The sequence below is a fragment of the Emydura macquarii genome, unplaced genomic scaffold (assembly GCF_026122565.2).
Source record: "Emydura macquarii macquarii isolate MOO-44397 ecotype Brisbane River unplaced genomic scaffold, CSIRO-AGI_Emac_v2 contig_1353, whole genome shotgun sequence".
NCBI lineage: Eukaryota > Metazoa > Chordata > Testudines > Chelidae > Emydura > Emydura macquarii.
Window position 1 is genome coordinate 1,690,111 of NW_027131490.1, and position 24,273 is coordinate 1,714,383.

At 40.0% G+C, this 24,273-nt stretch overlaps 1 protein-coding gene across 4 annotated transcripts in view; it reads right to left on the bottom strand.

Annotated features, from left to right (window-relative positions):
- Window positions 1–2,243: 2,243 nt before the first annotated feature.
- Window positions 2,244–24,273, bottom strand: part of RELL1 (RELT like 1) — a 36,187-nt gene continuing 14,157 nt past the window's right edge. For 2 of the 4 annotated variants that reach the window (XM_067551535.1, XM_067551536.1), the window contains 8 exons: window positions 19,118–19,263; window positions 17,698–17,940; window positions 15,448–15,519; window positions 14,039–14,096; window positions 12,124–12,363; window positions 8,972–9,155; window positions 4,242–4,275; window positions 2,244–3,832 (listed from right to left, as the gene is read on the bottom strand). In XM_067551535.1, the coding sequence (XP_067407636.1) occupies window positions 4,252–4,275; window positions 8,972–9,155; window positions 12,124–12,363; window positions 14,039–14,096; window positions 15,448–15,519; window positions 17,698–17,940; window positions 19,118–19,154 (858 nt within the window). In that variant the 5' untranslated portion in view covers window positions 19,155–19,263 and the 3' untranslated portion in view covers window positions 2,244–3,832; window positions 4,242–4,251. The remainder of the gene's footprint in view (window positions 3,833–4,241; window positions 4,276–8,971; window positions 9,156–12,123; window positions 12,364–14,038; window positions 14,097–15,447; window positions 15,520–17,697; window positions 17,941–19,117; window positions 19,264–24,273) is intronic. The other 2 variants (XM_067551534.1, XM_067551537.1) reach the window with 1 other exon arrangement.

Genomic DNA, 24,273 nt, shown 5'->3' on the forward strand with positions numbered 1-24,273 from the left:
TCAGAACAGCCTCTCCCCGGCCTCCCTGATGCAAAGCCAGGGAAACCCCAACATGGGCTGAGGGGTCAGACCCTCCCCGTGGTTACTTCATGTGTCTCGCAGCGGTAGGCCAGCCCCAGGCTGGCAGTGGGCTCCCAGCCCAGAGCACAGCACCAAGCCAAGATATCCACCTAGGCTAGTTGTGGTAAAGCCCGCAGGCGGTGGGGGTGGGGCTAAAGCCCAGCCTATGGAGACTCCTTGTGTGATGTCTTGCACAAGCGGCCAATTTGTGCCTCCCTGCCCCCCATGTCAGTGCTTCCAGAGCTGGAGAAGGGGATGCCCCACATCTGACGCACTGTGCTGGCCAGCTCCGGGTACCGCTGCCCAGTGGAAGTGCTGTTTCCAGCCCAGACAGGTAGTCGGCCACGCATGGGCAGCGCTAGCTGCCAATCAGAGCAGGGGAAGGCAGGGAGCATAGGGCAGGCAACACACCGTCACGCAAAAAAAAAGCCGGACAGCAAAGAGGAGCACAACCCACTGACCAGGCTGCCCTCCTGACCACAGCCCCCTCGGCAGTCTCCCAGGTTGCTCATCCCTAAGGCAGGTCCTGTCTGGACTACATCTGCCACCTACAGACCAAGTAGAGCACAGTCAGCAGTATAAACTTCCCTAAGTGTTGCCAACTCTCAGGAGTTCCATGACAATTATTGTTTTCCTTAAAGCTCCAACTGCTGGAGTCAAGTGACTATGTGATGATTTCAGCCTTCATTCTTAAAGAAAAAGTAAGTTTCTAGCCCGTGGCTGTGGAAAAAGCTTCAAAATGTGACCCTAGTGCCTCCTGAAGGCTCAAAAAGCAGAAGGCAAATAAAAAACACCAATTCTATTATTTTTACAGAATCTCATGATTTTAAAGCCAATCTCAAGATTTTTGATGAACCTGAATCATGATTTTTGAACCTTTGGAGTTGGCAGTACTGCTACAATAACCTACCTATGTGTCTCAATCCTGACAATCTATGAAGCGTTTGAGATGATAGCCTGAAGAAAGTTCTTTTGGTGTTGCACATATTGATAATTAACATTGCATGTGATGATACAGAAACCTGGCTTTCAGAGCTGAAGAAAAGAAATTAGAGCATTTACTCAGGCTAAAGAAGACTGACAGCATTAACTTAAAAAGACAAGATGGGTGAGTGGTATCTTTTATTGGACCAACTTCTGCCTCCCTCATCAACAGAAGTTGGTCCAATAAGAGATATAACCTCACCCACACTGCGTGTCTAATATCCTGGGGCCAACACAGCTATAACACCACAACATTCATTTAAAACATGAATCACAGCAGACATTTACTTACAAGAAGTTTGTGAAGCAGATTAAACTGCTTTATAGTTTTCTGGTGATTTATTACAATCCCTATTGACATGCATTAATGCTACAGTTTGACGTGGATTGTTGTTAAGCACTCAGTAAAGCAAAAGTGTTATTTTTCAGTTTCTGTTGTACAGCAAAGTCTGCCAAAATATCACAAATGTTCCCAATTAACAGATCATTTCTAAGGCAAAGTGGTAATCATGGCAAGTGGGATACAAACAACAATTAGCACTGGTTAATTGTCACTGCTGGTATTCTAGCAGTAAATCACACTCAGATCTGAAGATAAGAAAATACACTGACATTATGGCTTATAGTTGGTGCCAATGGATTGATGGTACTTCATTTTCAGGGATGGACACTGAAGGACATGGGGCTGCTCTTTAATAATATTTGAATACTGTATGTGTGCTATAAGTTTGTTGTCAGGGATGTTTACTGTATGGATGTTGGCTTAGTTTAATAGCAGGCTGTTAGAAAAAAACAAGCAGGGAGGCAAAACAATGACACAAGGGAATACATTCCTCAACAAATAGTAGGAGGTTTACAAGACAATTGCAGGGCAACTGGCCCAGAAGAGATGGGCTCAACTTACCATAAAGCCCACCAAATTGGTTTTGGGTAGCAGCGTCCAAGCCCTGGAAGATTAGCAGCAGACTTCTGGATGGTTAAAAGACTCTCTCTCTCTGGCCAAAAGTAAGGCAGTTATTGGGGAGCTGTTCAGGGGAAACAGACTGACACCCACAGACACTTGCCAGGGTGTCTGAAGAAGCTAGTCCTTTGTAGGTTTCTCTCACAGGGTGGAAGTGCTTAAATAGGACAGACATGCATATAGGCCTTCTATTGTTTTCAAATCATGTTTTTCTCTTATGTTTTACTTTGTTGCTAACTGTTAAGATTAAACAGTACTTTTGTTTTTAGAAGGCTGCCTGGTCATTGTATTTACCACTGGTAACAAGCTCCCAAAGGAAGACCAGCAGGTGCTGAATGTAGTTGGACCTGCTGGCCTAAGGATGCTTGATCCACTGTAGTCCATGACCCACTATAAATGTGAGAGAATCATAGGGTTCTACCCCAGGGGAAGTAAAGACATGAGGCTCAGGACCTGTGAGGGTGCACTTAGAGACCAGACAGTGGTCAAAAGTGCAGTAGCCCTGTAGCCATAACAGCCCCATGCCATATGTTTCTTATTTGAAAATCAAAGAGAAAGCTATACCCATATAATACAACTTGCCTATGTTTTCCATTGGTCACATTACTGAGCTTATTAAATATTTTAATTTGGACATAGCAGTGAGCAAGTTGTGATAGAAGGATTTTTGCTTTCCCCATGCCAAAAGGGTTACATAAATTTTTCATTGTAAGATGAAGGCAAACAAATAGGCTGCTGACCACAAGATCCAACGCTATGTCACTGACCACAAGTGTTTTATTGGTTTTATAGGCTAAAAATGTTAAATGTTTAGGATCAACCCCTGCATAGATTCCTTCACAGAAATCATAAAAAGCTACAGTGACAAATACTTTTCCAACAATAGTACATTTTCTAAGTTCTCAGTTTCTGCAACATGTTATCAAAACACGCTTCTTCTAAAAACTCCAATCTGCATGAGACACAAAACTATTAATGCCCACAATAAAACTGACAAGACTGTTGGTTTTCCTTTACAAAAGTTACTATAAATACATTGACGACAATGCAACGGAATGTCACTCATGACATTGGAGCTGCTTTGCACTACTTTGGGTGCACAAAACAATCCTGAACTTGATTTAACTGGCCACTGAAAGATCTCGACTACTGTCAGAGCTCCTAGTCCACCTTAATTCCAGCCAGAAGGGCTCTGATAAGGAAAAAGGTGAAAGGCCATGGATATTTTTTTATCTGGCAAATTTCTAGCTGCTGTAAGGGCCCAGATTGTCAATGGCAACAGGCAAATTAAAGCGGTTTACAGGCTATTCTAATTATCACCATGGATTAGTCCAGTGTCTGGACAACTAAGAATTTGGGAAGAGGATTACTAGACTGGAGATGATAGCACAACAGTTTAATATAGTGAGTAGTATGTGCACAGGCTTTTTTCAGCATGCTCAAATGTAAGTAATTGCCATGTATTTAGATTAACAGAACTGTAAATAAATAGCAGATGCCCTACAATTAAAGACAACTGAAAAAAAACTGTATGCATGCCTTTCAATTATACCAGGTTTAACAACCTGATTGTGAATGATTAAACTAGGCACAGGAATGTGCAGTGAGCCTTGCTACAGAATTCAGATCTGCTTGATCCTTAGTATAATAAGCAAGAATACAGATCAATATTTTGAACAGATTTGAGGAAGTCAATGGGTAGAGAAGTCACATGAGTTTTAGTGCTCATTTATATTCCTTAGTCTATGTCTCTTCTTCTTCTTCTTCTCCCCTCCTCAGTGTGTTTTCTCTTCCTCCTTGGTGCTTTAGCATAGTTAAATAGGTCATCTGATGGCAAAGACACTAGAGTCAGAAAATGGCAGTAGAGCATGCACGCTAACTCAGAATCTGTGACTGTGTTGTTGCTAGTCAGGTTGCATTTTATTTATGATGAACGATTCTCATTTATGTAATTTTAAAGCTGAAGTTATTCTAAAAAGGGGAAGAGCTAGGTGCGGGCGGGTTTTTAAGTGAACTTGCCAGATTTATCAGTGCTAAAATTTTAACGCATATCAGAGTAACTTAAGAGTTCTCAGAAAACCTAAGGCAAACAATATGCCCAAAATTTGCAAATGCCTTTTTTGGCATTAATGTAAAATGACATTCCTAAAATTCTAACCTTGTCCTGTGCAGAGATGAGAATTTTATCAAGTGGGTAATCTATTACAAATGACATTCAAAGAACATATATACTTACCTTAATTACATCACTTCTCTGTGGTGCTCTGGTCCTGAAAGTTTAAGAAGACACTCTTTAGTGGGTGTAACAATGACTGTACCTATTTATCTTCTGGATTTCTATAAATCATGTTATGGTCATATCTAATTTATCTGTACTGTGATTTATAGATTTTTTCCTAATAAGACGTTATTAGCATTATTTGCTTGCAGCACATAAACCATCTGATATGAATTGTACTTGTTATTGATTTAGTAAGATTAGGAGCGACTAAAGTACTGTGTTATCTATCGGTCAATCTTAAACCAATAAACAAAGGTTACCTGAGGGGAAAAAAGTAATTAACTTGCTAAAGACACCTTTAAGAAAGTGTCAAAGATAACAGACCCCATAATTAGTTTTAGGATGAAACTGGCATGCATTCAATTTAAATGGCTAAGCTTCAAACGAATACTTTGAAAGAAGAAAGTGCCTTTTTTGTATTCATGGAGACTGGGAAGAAGTTACACAAGGTTGTTTAGGATTTTAATTAAATATGATGTAATAGAGGCTGTGTTGACATTTAAGGTAACAGATGAGAAATGTCCAAACATGCTAATCACAAATTTTAGAAAAAGCCCCACAGGCAACTGGAATTCAATTGAAGTGGGAGAAGAGAAAGGAGGACACTGACATGTCACTACACACCGCAGGACACACACAATAATTCTGGAAAAAGATACGGAACATAAAACATTATGCAGCGGTTAAGATACTGAACTTTCTATCATGTGAAGTTTTTGTTTTATTTACCCAATAGATTGCAATTCAAATGCAAGGTCTGAGCTTGCTATGCTGTCCGCAATATTTAGACTAGTTATGTTTATGTTCTGCTTAAACTTCTCTTTTATTATTTTCTCTTTTTTATTACATGCCAAACAAACTTTTACTTTCAAAATAAATGAAATTGATGGAACAGACTGCTCTGCTGGGGATAAACTCTGGGAAAGAGGCTGATATTTGACTTCAAGGAAGGCAATCAGCACTGAGACACTAGCCTAAGCTGTGAAACCACAGGGCTTACTTAAAAAAAAAAGGGGGGGGAGGGGGAGGAGAAAGAGAGAATATGTTGGCTGCAGGCAGTTTGAGCAGAGGGAAAACGTAAAGAGTATTAGGGCAACGGTTGGAATATTATGCAAAACTGCCCTAACACGGGAATGCCCCAGGATATGGGAATCCTCAAGTGGCACAGCAACGCCGTTGCAGTTCCTACACCAGCCCAAAACCTGCAGATGATGTCAGGGCACAGCCCGTGATCTTCAGCTGCCAGAAATGTCTCCTTCATGCTGTGGGCAGTTGGTGAACAGCTTTTAAGATGCCTTTGCACCTCCCTGTCCTGCAACTGCATAAAGTCCTCTTTTACTGTAGCTGAGGATCAGGCACATGGTCAAAATTCTCTAAGATGTGAATGTATTTCATCAACATATGTTTCCTGGCTACAGTCACAAAAATTCCAAACAGGTACCTCTCTCTGTTCAGTTTCAGTAAGATAGGATATTTTCTCAGAACTATAGTAAAAGGGATTTGTGGGTTACATTCCTGAAATGACTCTTGCTTCAATATCCTTAAACACAGCTGTAAAATATTATTTTGATTCAATTATATTAGAACAGCTTCTTGCCAGTGGGGACAGAAAAAAACATGGGTCTCTAACTGTGATAGGGAAAAGTGTTTTAGCCATCAATCGAGACCTGATTATTTTTTGTAACACACATGGGGCCTAACACATGGTCATGGTCTTTCCCAGATGATTTACAAAACAGTTACATCACACTGGAGTGAACTTTTCAAAAGTTTCCACGGAGTCCATCCTCTGCTACCCACATTATTTCTGTTTTCAATAGAGGGCAACCACTTAAATCCTATGGGACAAGGTTGCCTTAGATGGACATTTAAAGTTTCTAGCAAAGCCACAGCAGTATCATGCATTCCTAGAGTACAGCCTATTTTAAAATGTAAAAGACACAGTAAATTTGAGAGAGCAGCTTTTAAGGTAATATGCAGCAATGCTGTTTTATGTAACAAAGCCTCAAAACTACCAAGTCTCATGGTATCAAAAAGATTAAAGAAACACAACACATGTTTGATTTATAGTTTTGTAAAGGTTTGAAATAAGCCTATTTTATGGTAACCTTCCAAATGTCCTGGAACTCAATTTTTACTTAAATTTTGTGTGTCCTTTTCTTGCTGTTTCATGATGTATATCAGAAAGCCTGGATTTCTTCTTTTTTAAATTATTATTTAAATAAAAAAATTAAAAACCCTGCATGCACATTAGTGTCCCCAGCTTTGTCTTATCCTGGAAGACTTTATGGAGACAGGAGAATCAGGGAAACAAGAGTCAGAGTTAAGAAACAAAGCTGAGAACTGAAGGTTTGGCTAAACTAGGAAAAAGAGTCTTGTGTAGAACCAAGTTATCACCTCAATTTAGCTGGCAGAGATCGATTTTAAGGGAAAGCAAAAAAAATTTAAAAAAAATAGAACACACAAAACACTCCACTTTTATTTTAACTTTTTTTAAAGTGTTCAAGCCACCATTCTACAGCATTGGGGCAAAGTCATTTTTTAAAAAATGAAGTGCTTTATAGGTCATCTGTACATCATTGCAGCAATAGCCTTTAAAAACCAAGATCTGCCAACACAAGCAGGGGCGCCATTTAGGGATGGTGCACCCCCGTTTCATACCAGAGATCTGCTCACAGCTCACACTCCAGGAGGGAGTACAGGGTCCCCAGTGGTGGTGGAGGGAGCATAGGGTATCCCATGGTGGGTGCAGGTAGGAGGGGGAGCAGAGAGTCTCCAGTGGTGGTTGTGGGGAAAAAGCAGAAGGCCCCAATGGTGGCAGTGGGAAGAAGAGGGGGAGCACATGGCCCCCAGTGGTGGTGGGGCGTTGGCAGGACCAGTGGGGTGGGAAAGGGGAGTCAATCTCCAAGGGAAGGGAGAGGTAAGGGCATAGGGCTGTGCCCTGAGGGAGGGGCAGTAAGTGTGGGAGAACAGTCCCTGGGGCAAAGATCCTGAAGGGGGAGATGAAGGATGGAGGGCTAGGAAAAGCTAAGTGGGTTCTGGGGTCAGTTTGTTCTCAGAGAAGCAGAGAGCACCCTCACATCTCCCATGGAAAAAACTGGGGACAGACCTTTCTGGTCCAGAGCCATCATTGTCCACTAATGGGTTGCAGCTTCAAGGACAAGCGTGTCTGTGCTGTGCTGCAAATTCTGCCAACAGGTGCCGAGCTGGCAGGGGACGAAGGCTGTGCTGCTGACCAATGCAGATATCGACCTGTACTCCACCTACCAAGTAAGTCCCCTTCAACCACCACCATCTGGCATCTCAACAGCTGACTCATGTTACAAAAGCAGCCAAGCCCTTAATCAGTAGGAGTCCCCCATTAAGAAGGCCCAGTTCCTGCCCCACAGATCTCAATCTAATCCTTATAATTCCATGTGGCAGGCAGGCAAGTGTTGTTATTCCCATTTTACAGCAATGAGAACTGAGGCACAACCTCCAAACACAGAATAGTACTTTAAAAGAACATATATACAAACTCTAAATAATAAACAAAACTCAATTTTAAAATGTGGAATTTTCTTGGTGTTTGGTTTTAAATATTCTCGTGAGAGAACTGCAACTCAATCAATGTAGTGTTGTATTTAAAAGCCTTCTGGAAAGTTACCAGCCTTTAAACAAGTGAAAATGACTTGAAAATGTCAGTTTCATTCCTGTTTAAAGTCAATTTCTAAGTCTATTATTATTTGTAGTAGGGTAACATGGGTTGAGCCCCAGGCAGGTGCTGTAGAAACTCATGGGGCCTTGCTCTAGTAGGATGTTTCCAAAAGTTAAAGAATCTATTTCAAGCTTGGGATGGGAATATCTTGCTGCATTATCTCCCGATTGTCCTAAAATTACATATAAACTTAAAATATGACTAATTGGTGTTTGTATATATTTTTTTTCTTTCTTTATATAGGAATTACAGTGCTCCTGTCAGCTAGTTTCTAAGTTATGTGCAAGAAAACTAGAGTTTTCAGATTGCCCCTTTCATACCAAATTCTGGCAAGGTATGTGCACCATACAAAGACATCTAAGATTCCAAAGTTATGGCACCATTGGATACAAGAGGCAATAACTGCAGCACTTAAAATACAGGAAATAACAGGCTTCTCAGTTATTCCTGAGATTGCTGTCTGCAAGTCTTTTAACAACCACCATTATAAATAAGTTTGGTTCCATGCCCATTCAGTGCTTTGTGCCTCTGCTGCCTGCCCAAGTATTTTCCAGTTAGTGCCAGTTGTTTTTTGCACTAAGGACATATTCCTCACCAGCAGCGGGAATGAAGTCAAGCCATTCACAGCAAAAATGAGTGAATACAGATGTTCTTTTACACTCTGCATTCTTTAGATTGTGGAAGCCACCATAAAAGATAAATGGATTTTATTTCAACTTAAACCTTAAATATAGAATATAAATAAATAATTGGAGAAGAGTCTGGTTGATTAAAAGTCTGGCTCGGTACTGTTATTCTTGACAAGTTAACTGAGAGATGGAATATAAATCTTTGCAGCTGTATTTTCTCTTTGTGACACTTAACAAATGTGTGTTAGAATATGGATAGCCACATATTTAACTTATTAACAAAGGAAATTAGTAAGAATATATTTGACCCTCTCACCATATCCCACTTTCCATGTCAGTCTCTAATCTTCAATACCCACCTGCTTTTCTGTGTCAGTTCTCCCTCCTGCTCCTGGTGTGACAGGTGTGACAGGAACGTCTCTTGATCCATGTTTAACAGGTGTGGCAGGCATTTCTCCATTGACTCCTTCAACACCACTAACAGACATCAAGCTTTTCCGCTCTTTGGATGTAGATTTGTGCTCCACTTTTGTGACTCTAAATCTGAAATGAGCAATAGAAGAGCCACTTAGGATAGGTTGGTTTGTTTCTCTTCAGAGATTAGCTAATCAATCTTCAGCATCACAATGAGGCAAGTATTATCCCAACTGTATAGATGGAAAACAAGAGATTATAAAGGGGCTTTCCAAGCATGCAGAGAAAGGGAAGTCTAAAGCTGGAAGTTCCTATCTCAGACTCTTGTGCTTGGACCATACCTACCTCTCTTGGAAAAAGAAACAAGATCTCTAATATTAAGACAAGGTTACACTATTGGTTGGAAAATCATGAATAGTTCAAAAGCCAAAAAACAAACTGGAAGGAAAACTACTACATCTTCTGTATTTGATACTTACTCTAAAGAAAGTCAAGAGAAGGATAAAGATTTCCTCTGTAATTCTTGCTCTCTTTTTAGGCAGTAGTATTACTGGATCCACAGCATTGGATCTTTACTGACACATATGAATGGATTTAAAAAATTCCACAGCACAAAATTCTAAAGCCACCTAGTGCTGGGGCAAAGTATAATTCATTAGGGTCCTTGACTAGATTAAAACGGAACACATTAACCACATCAGCCCACACTGAAGTGAAATTCATTTCGTTTTGCTTCCATTTCCATCTCCTCAAAGAAACCATAAAGAGTCTAAGACATTCAACGTCACAGATATCAGGGTCCACATGCAATCCAAGCACTGAACTACAAATACTCATGTCAACATTCTATGCATGTACTACATGAACAGTCCATAGAGTCCAACCATGGGGAGAAGAGAGGAAGAACCCAAGTCTAGGTCTTCTGTGGTTCCTATTATGGTGGAGGCATTCATTCATAAAAAATGCAAGGGAGGGAATGAAGGAAGTTTGAGGCTTATAGATTTCCCCAGCTAAGAGTTACCTCTATCAGGGTAACCCAAGAGGGGACCCTCAAACAAAACCTTCAGCTGGCAGAGCTGTTCTACCAGGAAAACAGTTGCTGCTGACTTCTGGTAAGAGATCAAGGTAAGTAAATAGAGAAGCTAAAGTAAGGAGGGGAGATTGGGTCTCCAAAAAGGTAATTAGGAGCTGCTTTTTTAAAACTTGGGTTGGAGAGGAGAGAGATTATATATGCTGCAGAGACAAGAAGAAATTGGAAATTTATTAGGAGGCCAAGAAAATAATCCAAGGTAGGGTTGTGGACTGCTGCCCTATATATCTGTAGGTCAAGAAAATAAGCTAATACACATGTGCGGGAACCCTGAAGCTCTAAAGATTCAACACAAACCTTAATGTTATTAAAGCATGGGAACACATCAAGAATTTCATGACAAGAGCAGATTAATGCAAGATGCAGGTCCTTCAGGCCTCATTTTGTGCCTTCTGGGAGGTGGTATTTTAACCTCTAAATTGAGCAAGGAGACTGGGGCTAAGATAGGAAGCCTGAGGAATGGTGACTGTGACTAGCTGAAGAAAATGGGATAAGAAGCCAGAGGTGGTCAAGAGACAGGACTGGGAGAAGGACAGGTCAGAGGGAACAGAGAAGAAGGGGTCAAGCTGGGAGGTTGGGGGGGCAGAACAGGCAGCAAGATGTGTTATCACTAGAAGACACTCTCCCTCAGAGCCTGGGATGGAACCCAAGATTCCCAAGTCTCACCATTCCTTTGGTGTCAGCAAATATCTGTGAAAGCCTCTGGCAAAGTGTCTCATCCCCCTCCACGTAGAGGATTACAATAGTTAAGTCGCTTTGCTCAAATAGCAGAATTCCACATAGCAGACTCTGCTAATGAACCGTGTGTGTCAATATGATGCCGTATGATAGTATTTCTGTCTCAGTTTTGTTTTGTTTTGTTTTTTTAAATAAAAGCAAACATCCCCCCCCCCCCCCACTCACACACGTTAAAAGTACATTAATGTTGTAAAGTCAAGCACACAAAAGATAGCATATGCCAGAAACATAAGTTACTTGCCTTCACTTTCAAGGTCTTTGACAGCCTATCCCCACCCTATCAATTTTCATTCATTGGCTCCCATCTCCAATCAGTCCATTGCCCACTTGTTACATTTTCAAATAAGCATCTTACTGCATTCTCCCATGCTGCCTCACACACTTGGGAGGAGCTCCATATGAAATACCTGCAAAATTAGCTCATCCTCCTCCTTCAAACTCTCCTTTCCCACCAGGCCTACAAAAAACCTAACAATGGTTAGGTTGATGGTGTACTAAGACCACTGCCTATCATGCCTACCAATACTGCCTCATTGTTTCCTTGCACTCCCCCATCTGTCATCTCTTGTATTACACTTAAGCTATGTCTCCACTAGAAATGCTACAGCAGTACATCCACACAGTGGCAGCTACACTGCTGTAGACTAGTGGACACTCACTACAGTGACAGAAGGGGATTCTTCATCGCTCGAGAGGTGGTACCTAAATCGACAGAAGAATTCTTCCATCTACAAAGGTGGTTAGGTCAACCTAACTACATCACACAGGGCATGACATTTTTCATAGCCCTGAGCAATGTACTTAGAATGACCATAGTTTTAGGTGTACCAGGCCTTAGACTGTAAGCTATTTGGGGCAGGGACTGTCTTTTTTTAGTCTGCATTTGTACAGCATCTAACACAATGGGGTCCTGGTCCATGACTAGGGTTCCTAGGTACTAATGGTAATGCAAATTAATAACCATTAATCATTACAGATCTTTGGACTGATTGCACACTTATCTGAATTCCAATAAAAAACATTTGATCAAAAAAAGAGAACTAGTGAACTGACAAAGTTTGGATGTATAGGTCAGACACCTGATGTCTAGAGAAACAAAACAATGCCTCCAAAGTTTATTACAGTCTTGCAAGTCAGAAAATTCCATGTGCAGGGTTGTGACAAGAACAGTTACCCAAGTAGGTGGTAGCAGCATATAACTAATCCAACAGTGAGAATCAGATGAGAATATGTAAATCAAGCATGAAACAAAAAACAGAACAGTCTTACCTTCCCACAGAAAGTACTGTAACTTCTCCTTGTCTGCTTTTTCTTGGTTCTTTAGATTTGTTGGTTGGCTTTAAAAGGTGCCATCTTTTGTGACTACAGCGAGTACAAACATCCTTCTCTGCTACTCCCCCAACAGTATGGAAGTGACGGCCACGACAATTATGTTTTGATGGAGTATCACCTGGTGACAAAGGAGAGCCTGGACTTGCAGGACTGCCTGGAGTGGTAGGAGACACAGGGCTATTTTTAAAAACAAAAACCAAAAAAAAATTAATGTTTAACTTCAATTACATATAATTTTTCTTCTTAAAAAATAGGGTTTATTTTAATTTAAATAATCATCCCACATTATTCTCCGATCACATGCCCTAGGGTTGTACCCAGCTACTGTTAAATTTAGGTTCTTGTTTTTCACAACTGGTAGTTCTTGCCCACAAAAAGATATGTTAGTCTAGGATGGAAAAGTCCATGATTTTTTCCAGCTTTTTTCCCTTTTTACTGAGAGAAGAGCACCAGTTGACAAAAATGGCAGTTTTGCAAATTCACTTACAAATCTTCAATTTTCCTTGTGAAAAGTCAAAGAGAAGCCAAAACTACTTAGTTGTTCAAATTTTAAGTCAACCAGACATTCCTGCACCACCACACAAGATTATTTCGAAATTGGCCCATATTTGAAAACAGACGTCTCTCAAGATTGTAAAGATATTTTCCTCAAAAAAATTCTCCAAGTAACATAGTAGGTAAAATGAAGGAGAAGAGACAAAGTGTGTGAACAATGGATACAGAGGGCTAATCTACACACGGGCTTAGTACTACTATAATTATATTTGTTTAGAAAATGGTATAGTTAAAAGTGGAACAACTCTCCTCAGTTGTGGATGCAGTTATTTACATATAAAGGTGTTTCTCGCTCTATTGATACAGGTAAACATGTTTTTATCAGTACAAACAGAAGCACCTTTATACCAGTATAACTATGTCCATACTCTGGAACTGGACCACTTTGACTATATCATTTTCTAAAACAGATATAGTTATATCAGTACATAAAACTGCATGTTTATTACCCCAAAGTATATACACATTTACAAAAGAACAAAATATTCTAGAAAAAAAGAAGGGAAAAAAAAGAAAGGTGTATTTTTCTGAAGTCAAGTTTTGTACAAAGCAAGCTTCTAGAAAGCTACTCCCTCTTCCCTCATCTTTCAGATCAGCCTCTAGCAAGCTGGTTTAGCCCTCTAGCTGTTTATTGTTGGGTTAGTTTTTCAAGCCCTGACCTTGTTTTAAAGAAGTAAACAAGTGTCCAAAGGCACTATGAGCGACCATCAATTTTCAGTCCCCAGTATGAGAGTTTTACAGTAGAAACAGAACACAGAATTGAAAGTTCCTCAGAAAAATTTATCTCAGAGAAGAAAGGAAATCCCAGTGAATCACAGAAAAATAAGTCAATGAAATAAAAATATTTTCTTTTTAATCAATGATTCAGGCAAGTGGGATCAAAAGAACAGAAGAAACTTGATTAGCTAGTAAAGCAAATTGTGGCAATTTGTATTTTTTCTAATAAGAGATATAGATACCTTATTTTTATGAAACCAAATGTATATTTGAGGAAAACGTACACTACATAAACTTACTGAAACTGTCTTCAGGAGTAGTGTGACAAGAATTTATGCTTTGTTTTTGTTTTTTTAAAATTGCATCTTTGAAGTAGCATCCCTGTATAAGCTCCCAAGTGACTGCTATTGAACCTTAATGAATCTAAAACTACAGTAAACATACTCTCAACTATCATAATAGCATTTAAAAGATTAAAACTGAAACCTCAGTGAAATTGCAATTAACATAGGATCACTGGTAGGGTACATTTTGACATAGCAGAGGAAATATTTGGAAAGATAAAATGGAAAAGCCTTACCTTTCAGGATCATGCACACTGTTATCTGCCACCATGGCCTTTAACACATCAGCATTTGCTGTAAATACCATAAACAGAAATTGTGAGAAGAAATGTATTACTGTGTCTTGGTATAATCAAAAAAAAAAAAAGACAGTAAAAAAATAAACAATCTGAAGGATCTAGTTTCAACCCAGAACCCACTTAGCAAAGGTGCATTAACAGCAATCTCACAACAGAACTGAAGAGCTCTCAATTTAGTTCCATCTAGAAGGGAGACGTCTGCATTATGGAATCTCCAAAAAGGTAAGATATCAAAGGCAACAAATTAAAAAAAAATTCTGCATGCAAAGATATCCTTAATGAAATGCTGATTTATTTAAACTTGTGGGAGTTTATAATTGAAAAGGTAAAAGTTACTCTTGCTGTAGGACACATATCTCAGTCCCAATACAAAGCATATATATTACTGTCAATGTCAGGTAGTCTGAAAACAAACGCCATGCACACAACCTACCAATACTGACCACTCTGCCTACAAAGCAGGCAGAAAGTGAAGTGACATTACAGGAAGAAAACCTTAGATAACATGTCTGCATAGCTGCTCAGAAGCATTTTTTCCACTTCCAAACATTTATTTCTTTTTCCATTGGGAAAACACAACCATCACAAAGTAAACAGAAGGGCTGCTCTCCTGTTTTTCCAACTTAGCCTGAGGCAAAGTTTTCAGCAATGTCTACACTGACCCGTCAGATCGACTTTTCTGGATCGACTGAGCGGTCAGCAGTCGACGGGAGTTATACAAGTTCTCTGTGTAGTTTACGTAATTCCCGTTGACTGCCGCCAAATCGCTGGGGTAAGTGTAGACCAAGCCTCAGTCACACATGAGCAGTAGTCGGAACGTGCCCGTCCATTCCAAACCATTCAATGGGATGAGAATGTCAAAGCCCTTTTGGGAGCATTTAAATACTACTATTAAGTGAACAAGATACTTCTTTTATCTTCTCCTTTTAAAAAGAAGGAAATTCAGGACCTATGCAAAGACTGCAAAGCTAAAAAAATAGAAATGCCAGAAAATGCAAGTTTGCAGTGTTGTTGTAGCTGTGTTGGTCCCAGGATATTAGACAGACGAGGTAATATCTTTAATTGGACCAACTTCTGCTGGTAAAAGGGACATGTTGAAGTTCCTAAAGGAACTTCCAAAAGAAAAAGAAAAAAACAAAATAACTTTAAGAGAAGTTATGGAAAGTTTAATTCTAAAAGGCAATTTCAGAACATTAAGCATGTGCAAACAGGGAGATATAAGAGAGTATTTGAATGAAACAAGTACTATAATATGCTATAGAAACACTTTTAAAAGCTACATAGTACTGAACAGCAAGATAGCACATCTTGAATGGAGAACTCTGTGCACCGATTTTAAACCGTACCTTCATTTTTCATAATGTAGCTGACGATTCGCCCCACGGTATCATTATTGTCATTTACACTTTCATTCATTTCTGTGGGGAAAAATAGTAGTGTATAGTCAGTATTACAGCCTCCTAGAAATTGATTTCCTATGATGAAGTAAGGAAAACAGGAGAACATTTCATTTTTAAAATATATACATTTATTCAGTAAGTATTATATCACTGACATACTAAAACAAAATTTTTTTTTTATTTTGGTAACAATCCTGCAACCCTTATTCAGGCAAGATTTCCTCACTGAAGAGTCCTTAAGTTCCATATTTTATGTATATTATCTACACATCTCTTGAAAACTCAAAATTTTCATAAAACTTTGAAATATCAAAGTTCTATAATTATTTTCTTCCTGCTTCTCACCTCAACTTTAAAAGAAGAGCAGCAATACAAGTCTCAGCAGAAAATGGCTTTGGAGATTAAGTTACCATGTATTGAATGCCTCACACTCAACTAATAGCAAATTAATGAGTTGTTGCAGGGAAGCTTGCATTGCCATACTGTTAACCACAACAAACTTCAGTATCTAAGACTGTCAGCACCTTTCGTTACAACTAGGAGGACAGGAGTCAAGTACTGTCAGCCCCAAGCAGTCAAAAATCATGGGTCAGGCCCTCCCAAAATCATGAGATTATCTTAAAAATTGAAAGATTTTATAAAAATACTAAACTTTCCATTTTTGTTTGCCTTCTGCAGTTTGAACATTTAGGATTTGCATTTTCAAGCTTTTCTATACAACATAAGGCTAGCAACTTTTTTTAAATGAAAGCCAAGATTTTCACTTAACAGTGTGACTCCAGGAGCAAAGGCTTTAAGAAAAGGCACTAAATATAATGAGTATATAAACATACTTGTGATAAAAATCACAGGAGTTGAGAATACTGGGGGAGCCTCACAAGAAGCCTCCTCAAAATAGTCTAGACTCTAGGGGATGAAAAATTGACCTTGGGGCGGTGGATAAGGAGTACACAACTTCTTAAAAGCCACCACTGCCTTCTGCCCTGTGGTGACAAAAATGATAGAAAGTCACTCCCTTACTCCATATTTTAATTTTATTAGACTAGGAAAGACAGCATTATCCCTAAAGTTACTTAGTCTCTCTGCTTCACTAACCAGCTCCTGCCTGTCTTCTGAGTAGAAGCCAATCCACCTAACTCACTCCCACCCTACTTGACTTCCAGCTACAAAGTTAAACAAACATGCTCTCACTCTCACAGGACCTCCCAATACAGAGAGCAACAGGAACCACCAACCAGGCCTAAGCTTTTCTCCTATGCTCCCATGGCAACTAAAGGACATCGGCACCACATGCTACCGAATCCATGGAGCTAATACCACCCACTCCAACTTCTTTTTTTTGACAAGTAAGGGAATGAGAGCACAAAAGAACAAAAGGTAGAGAGCAAAAAAAGGAAAAGATAAAAAGGAAAAAATGATAGCAGCAGATGTGTTAAGGCCTGGTACCAGAAAACATAGCCAGAGCACACCAATGCTCCAATCCATCACACCAGGGGAGAAGAAAGAGAGTGGAAACTATAGCATTACACTATTAAATTTACTCAAATAAAATTAAAGTATCTGCACTGTTAAACACACACCAAAAAGTTATGCTTTAAAAAAAGCAGGTGTATGGATGTCAATCTTTAAAACAGTTATATACTGCACACTGTTGCTGCTGACAACAGATGAAATATAGAAAAGTTGTTCAGCTACTCAGATTTCGGTTTATAGCCACAAAAGCTATAAAGAATTTTGCATGCAGTGTTGTTGAAGTGTGTCGGTCCCAAAATATTAAGATACACAAGGCTGGTGAGGTAGTATCTTCTACTGAACCAATGTCTTTTGGTGAAAGAAACACTAACAGCCATTGTCTCTCTCACCCACAGATGTTGGTCCAATAAAAGATTTACCTCACACACCTTGTCTCCATGAAGTTTTCTGGACACTTTGATCCTCCAAAAAAGGAAGGTTTAAAAAGTATATTTTAGAGGACTGGCATTAGGAATTGAGAGCAGTTCCTAATGGAGATTACTTGTTTAGATTGTGAATGGCCAACAGTAATTACCAAATGATTGTGTGTTAAGTCAATGTTCTTACTCTATTTAATAGAATAGATGTATTACAAAAAGGAGAGACAGAAGACCAGCTACAGATCATTCCAGATTAGCAAAATATTGCATAAAAATGAACAAAAAACCCATTGACATTACTTACCTATCTTTTCTCTAAGTTTTTCCTCTTCAATTTCTTGCTCGGCCTCTGTTGTACACCGATACCCTTTTTTCTTAAGCACGTGACAGATGAGGATCCCCAAAAGGCCCATGATGAAGAAGACAGGAATCAACCCAAAAGCAATATATTCTGGATGCACACTGCCACCTGTGTGATCATTGCCAGCTTGAGGTGCAGTACTGGGTAAACCATGGCTTGCCAAACTATTAGGAAAAACTTGATTTCCTATGTAAAATAAGTACATGATTATGAAACATAGTTCTAGATGAGAATACTTTGCATTTTCAAGCAGCTTTGACTTTAGGCTCTCAAAGTATTTGGTGAATTATGAACCTGATCTTAGGACCACTGAAGTCAATGGGAGTATTTCCACTGATGGAACCAGATCCATTGATGAATTAAAGCCTCAAACCCCCACAGAAGTAGGTATTCTCTGTTTTACAGATGGCGAAATGAGCACAAAAGGTGAAGCAACTTGCTCATGGACAACAGTTCAGTGGCAGAGCTGGGAACAAAAGTCAAGCGTCTAGCCCAGTAGGCTCCAGCTCTACCCACTAGGCAACATTCCTTCCACAAACATTCATTATACTTCAAAATAAGGGGGGAAATGTCAAACTTTATTTTAATATAGTTAAATCAAAGTTCACTTCAACACAGACCCTTAAAGATATCATCAATTTTATTTTGTTTAGCTCAGACATAGAATTTCAGACAGAAAATCCCTAGTTTTAAGATCCTACCTATCATCTCGTAGCAATGTGAAACTGACTAGGACTATCACCATAAAGATGGCCTATTTTACAATACTTTGTGTACTATCTGAAAGGGGAAGAGTATGTACTGTCACAGATCATTGCAATAGTTCACTGAACTGGAAGCAAAGCGACATCTCTGCAGCTATTATGCTGCACTGGAATAGTATCTACTGTTATGATTATGCCTCTGATCCTGCTAGTTAAACTTCTTGAGTGGGGAGGTGAGTTTGCTGCCCAACGTTATCAGTGACTAAATACTATCCATTTACTCATCATTATCTGGGACAAAAGGGGTGGGGGGTGGGGGGGGGTGGGGGGAAGAGCGTCAGTGGAATGAAGAATGGAAATGGATCTGGTGTAAAATGAAAAGGAGTTCACATCTAATCTAAAGTACCGAACAGGTTCTACTGGAGGCAAACCTGGTATCTCGCCATTAACTTTAATGAATATGCAACTGTTTACATGCCTCCTTATTACACATCTTTTGGTCCTACCACCCTGAAAGTTCATACCTCCCACTCCCACCCTCCTGTGGAGAAATATGATCTACACCTACACCTCAGAAACACTAACCACCACCATTACCTCTCCTGGGGCTTGAGGATAATCCCACACCACTTTAAAAATAGGATTGTTGCAGCTCTTACTTTTTTTTGTGGAAAGTGAGATACTGGAAGGATCCATATCTTCCTTATCTGAGAGGAAACTGGATTTAGCACTGACCCTTGTAATGGGAAAAGAAATCACCAAATGTAGGCAAGGCCACCTGTACTTGTTTTTCCCATACCAGGTGCTGCAAGACATATAAAGAAGCTTTGACAGCAGAAATAATATTTTATTTCATCTATCTTCTTTTACTCTTCCTCCTCAATTTTCACATCATACTGATCAACAAGGTGAAAATAATTTTGTTTAACTGCACTTCAGTACAATGGTTACTTAAAAGTTAGTTTCTATTTCTTCCCCTAAATAATGGCGCACAGTTTGGACCAAATTGTAACTTTAAATGCTTCTCACTGAAAAAAGGTTCCACCCATTGTTTGCTTATATCAAATGAAGATTTTATGTACATACAGACTTTGTCTAATCTGCTCTCTGTGCTGTATGGACTACAAAATGTGCTAAATGGTTTAGGAAATCAAGTTGTCATATATGCACAGCTGTACAGCGGCTGTTAAAGTGAAAGCATTTAGTCACCTTTCATGACTTGCTATGTAAAATAGTACACACATATCCCTACCTTCTATTAAGATCTGTTGATTTCTAAAAAGATTCTAGAAGATTTTATATTCTAAATCTGAAGAAAAAAAAAAACAGCTTGTGCCAAGAACTTGTACATTATGACAAATGAAAGATTCATTCTAAACTGATGAAGAATAAAAGCAAACTTGTAGGGACTGAATGAAAGAAAAGCAATGTCTGCAGTTGGTATGTACACCAAATTCTAAAATAAAACCACAGGACATTTATTTTGAACACTACCAATTAGTTCTGGTTTGTTTGTTTGTTTCCACCCTTACCTGCTGAAAATACTCAATATTCAGAGAAGTCACCAATTTAGTGAAGACTTTGTTGTTTCTTCAAGGAAATATGTGATACAATTAGAGATATAAAAGGTTAACTGTTTAAACGGTCATCAGCTGTTTAAATGTTTTAAACAGCTGATGACCATTTAAACGGGGAGGGAGAGGAACAGCAGCTGGGCTGGCTCCCCACCAGTGAGAACAGCTAGGCAGCTCTCACTGGCGGGGAGGCATGGATCCCAGCGCCAGGGTAGTCACAGCTCAGCTTGGCTTCCTGTGAGCGGTGGGGAGGGGCAGAAAACCAGCGGGGGGAGGGTGCAATCGGGAGGAGGGGGCAAGCCGCAACTGGGCTCAGCTCCAGCTCCCCATGGGTAGGGGGGAGGCACTGGGCATGTGGAGCCACACCTGGGCTGGCTCCCTGCCAACAAGAGCAGCTAGGTAGCTCTCACTTGGCAATGAGGAGCTAAGCCCAGCACAGCTCCCCTCCAGCGTTTAATCGTTTAAACGTTCTATTCTTAGAACATTTAAACAGATTTTTAATTAAACTAATTTTTACATCCCTGGACATTGTACTTTCCTACAGAAGTTTTTAGTTATGCCTAGGCCATGGCAGTTAAGATAGGTATATAAACTGAAGCACTCTAAAAAATGCAATTCCAATAAGCCCCAGGGAATACAAGGAGATAGCAAATGCATTATTAGACAAAGCCTCCATGCTCCCCTCCCCAGATACACACACTGAAAAAATAATATTTTGCTCAGTTTGTTTAGTTTGTCTGCTTTAAAAATATACAAGTACTCTGAACTGAATTAACCGTAGTAGTAACTTACAAAAACTTGATAAAATGCTAATTTGCACTGTCTACAATACTCTCTAATCAATCACAGCAGTATACTAAAAAGTCTAATCCATTTTCTGACAGTGGAAAATGATCAGGAGCATAACATTTTTAAACTGGGGAACTGTCCTTTTATGATAAAAATGTACCAAATACATATATGAAAGAATCAAACACACTTAAATTGCAAATGAAACCGTGGTGATTTGGGGAACCTGTATACATACAGATTATGAAGTCCGTTTGATATTGGGACTCTGTCAAACTGCAAACTCCATTTTGAATATGGGACTTGTCTGAATTCTATTGTCTTTTTATCTGCACGTTGGACTGAAATTCCAAGAGGTAATAACATATGGCGAGCAGTGGAGAGTCATAAAACCTCGATGGTCCTCTATTCACGTGGAAGCAAGAGTGGACAAAGAGTTGGCTGTGGGTGAAGGGGGCTGGAGGGGAAACCTGTTTTTCAAGTCTGAACTGCAGGGGAGAGGCTACAGATCACCTAATGGGAGATTCCCATGGCCTGGTGAGGCTGATTGGGATCACCTGACCTAATAAAGGTGCCCGGAGGTAAAAGAAAATCTTTCAGCCTTTTTGGAGAAGAATAGAGGAGACCAGAGAGATACCATGTGCCAGAGGAGGAGCCAAGTGCAAGAAAGTGGGAAAGGAAGACTCCTGGACTCTTTAGAAGCCAGAGCCAAATGCCAAAGAATGCTGAAGAATGGTGAGGAAACTGAGGTAGAGAATGGCATACAGATGTTTATTGATTTGTCTGGATCTGTACGTTTCTTGTTCTAGCTGAAGTAAAGAAAAATTGGTTTTGGAACCCTCTGCAAAGCCTGTGTATTTGCTTCCACTATAGTGGGACCACTATTTTACAGAGGTGACCTCTGTAAGCCAGAGTGCCCACAAGATGGAACTCTGGGAAAGGGTGTGCGAAGCTACTGAGGAGTCTGATGGATCTGGCACTAGTTTTGAGGCTAACGGGGGGGGCTCAGCTCTAAAGAGGGGGGCTAGACACAGATCTGCATCCCCAGGGTGTACCAAGAAACCCCAAGCCTGAGACAGTGGCTGGACTATGCTCAGTGTCAGGACGCTTAAAAAAAAAAAAAAATCCACAGGTGTCGAGTGTAAAGCCCAAACACAGCTGCCTGGTGAGTGTCCAGCAGGGCGCGTTTTACCAGAGTTGGGACAGTTACTCATGAAAATAATAAATCAGCACTTCATTAGTACTTCACACATTTTAGACACTACAGATATTTGTTTACATAACTGGGGTAAGCAGTAGAAAAGGTGACACCCATAGATTGTGCTATAGAAGTTAACACTTAGGCTTGATCTACACAAAAGAGCCTAGTGTCAACCTAACTCTGGTTGACCTAACTGTCAGTGTCTACACTACAATGGTGCTCCTGCCAATGTAAGTTGTCCATTACATTGACCTAACTCCATCTCTGCGAGAGGTGTAGCACTTAGGTCGACGTAATTAAGGTGCTGCAGTGTCTGTGTAGACACAGCATTACTTATATGGCCTGTTGGCTGCCAGCAGGAGCCAGGCTGACAGTTGGGCTCCCTGCCCCCGAACTGATAGCCCAATCTGTGAGCTGGGCACCAGTTCAATTTCACAGCAGGAAGCCTACCAACAATAAAATTGACATTCTTGTCAGTTTCACAGCTATTATTTCACATTTGGGCTCCCACTGTGAGCCCAGCACAGCTGTCAGTGCCCCCACGCTCTGGCTGTCAGTGCCTCACAATGCCCCACTTCAGTTGGTGTAAGCGCTTCTGGCGAGGATGTGCACCACCAGCAGGAGGAGGGCAGTGTTGACACCGACAGCTGATTTAATTGCTGCGGTGGCTGTAGGTCAGCCTAACTTAACTCAACCTAATTTTGTAGTAGAGACAAGTGTAATGCTGTATGATTAAAATATGACCATGCATAACATTGTTTCTACCACCACTACATAATTTCAACAAATTTCATACAAAGTATGACATGTAAGGTATCAAGGGAAAAGTTATGATTGGCTGAGTATGATATTCCTGTTTATATGCATATGTCATAACATTTTCGTACCTGAAGTTATAGATATTGACTACGTACTGGCATCCTACATATATGCTGTATTCCTGAGGTATACATCTATCAGGTAAAATCTACATTGAAGCCAGACAGCACATTGTGAACGGACAATGCAAGTTAACCGTCCATTAAAGGACACTTAGCTCACACAACAGACCATAGAAGAAGACTGTCCCTGTGAATGTTTGAGCCAGAATATGGGAAACTGCTGCTCCTATGACTCAACAAAGCATGCAATGCCATGTGACTTGCTTTTATGACCCTGGACTCAACTCCCTTCTTTGCCTGTAAATTTCCACAAGCTAAGGCTAAAAGCATCCACCCACATGGCAGAAGATATACAAGGCCCTAAAACATCTCCATTTTGGTCTTCATTTCCTGCTTCATTTCTCTGGCCTGAATGTCTAACAAAGAAGCTCTAAACAAGGACTACTGACCCCCAAACTGTTTGGGTAATTTCCAGAGACTTTTCAAATTAGCAGTTTATTCCACCACTGCTACAAACCTGATCCAAGAACTTTGCAATGATTCTTTGATCATTTTAACTCTCTTCTTTCCCCCCATGACTAAACCTTTAGATATTAGATACTAAAGGATTGGCACTAGTGTGATTATTGGGTAAGATCTGAGTTCTACATTGACCAGGCTGTGTGGCTGATTTCCTGGGACCACAAGAATCCTTTGATTGATAAAATTGGTTTTAAATAACCACTTATCATAAAGTCTAGTGTCTGGGTGGTGAAAAAAGGGCTGGGATACCTAAGACGACTGCATTTCTGACTTCTTGTTAACCAGGTGGTGAGACAGAAGTTTACTTTTGTTGCTGGCTTGGTATATTTTATGGAAGAATAGCCACCAGTCTGGGGTGGATCCACCACATTTCTTGATTTATTGGTTCTCTCATTCTTTCCCCAGCAAAAGACACGCTTTGGTAGCATTCTTTGAAAACAAAGTGTTTTGAAAAAGCTGTTTAATCTTACAGTAATCACAGAGCTTGACCCTGCAAACAATTCTGCACACATCTGAGCAACTATGCAAATCACTAATCATACTAAGTTTAGCTGGACTTTTCAAATGCATAATGTAAGTCACACACAAGATGTTTTCAGGATAAGGATCTGGGGTCTGCTTACAGACACTTCCCCAACTAAATATGTATCTAACTCAGTTTATTTAAACCAGCGCAAGCCCTTGTGAAGACACATTAATTGCACTGGAAGTGCAATTTCTGAGAGCAGACTAGGCCTTAACTATTATTTGTAAGGCTAATTTAGCTACACCAGCAGATACTCCTAATGTAGATGCTGCCTATACAAGCAAAAGAGTGCTTTTGCCGGTCTAGCTGATAGCAGTTCCCT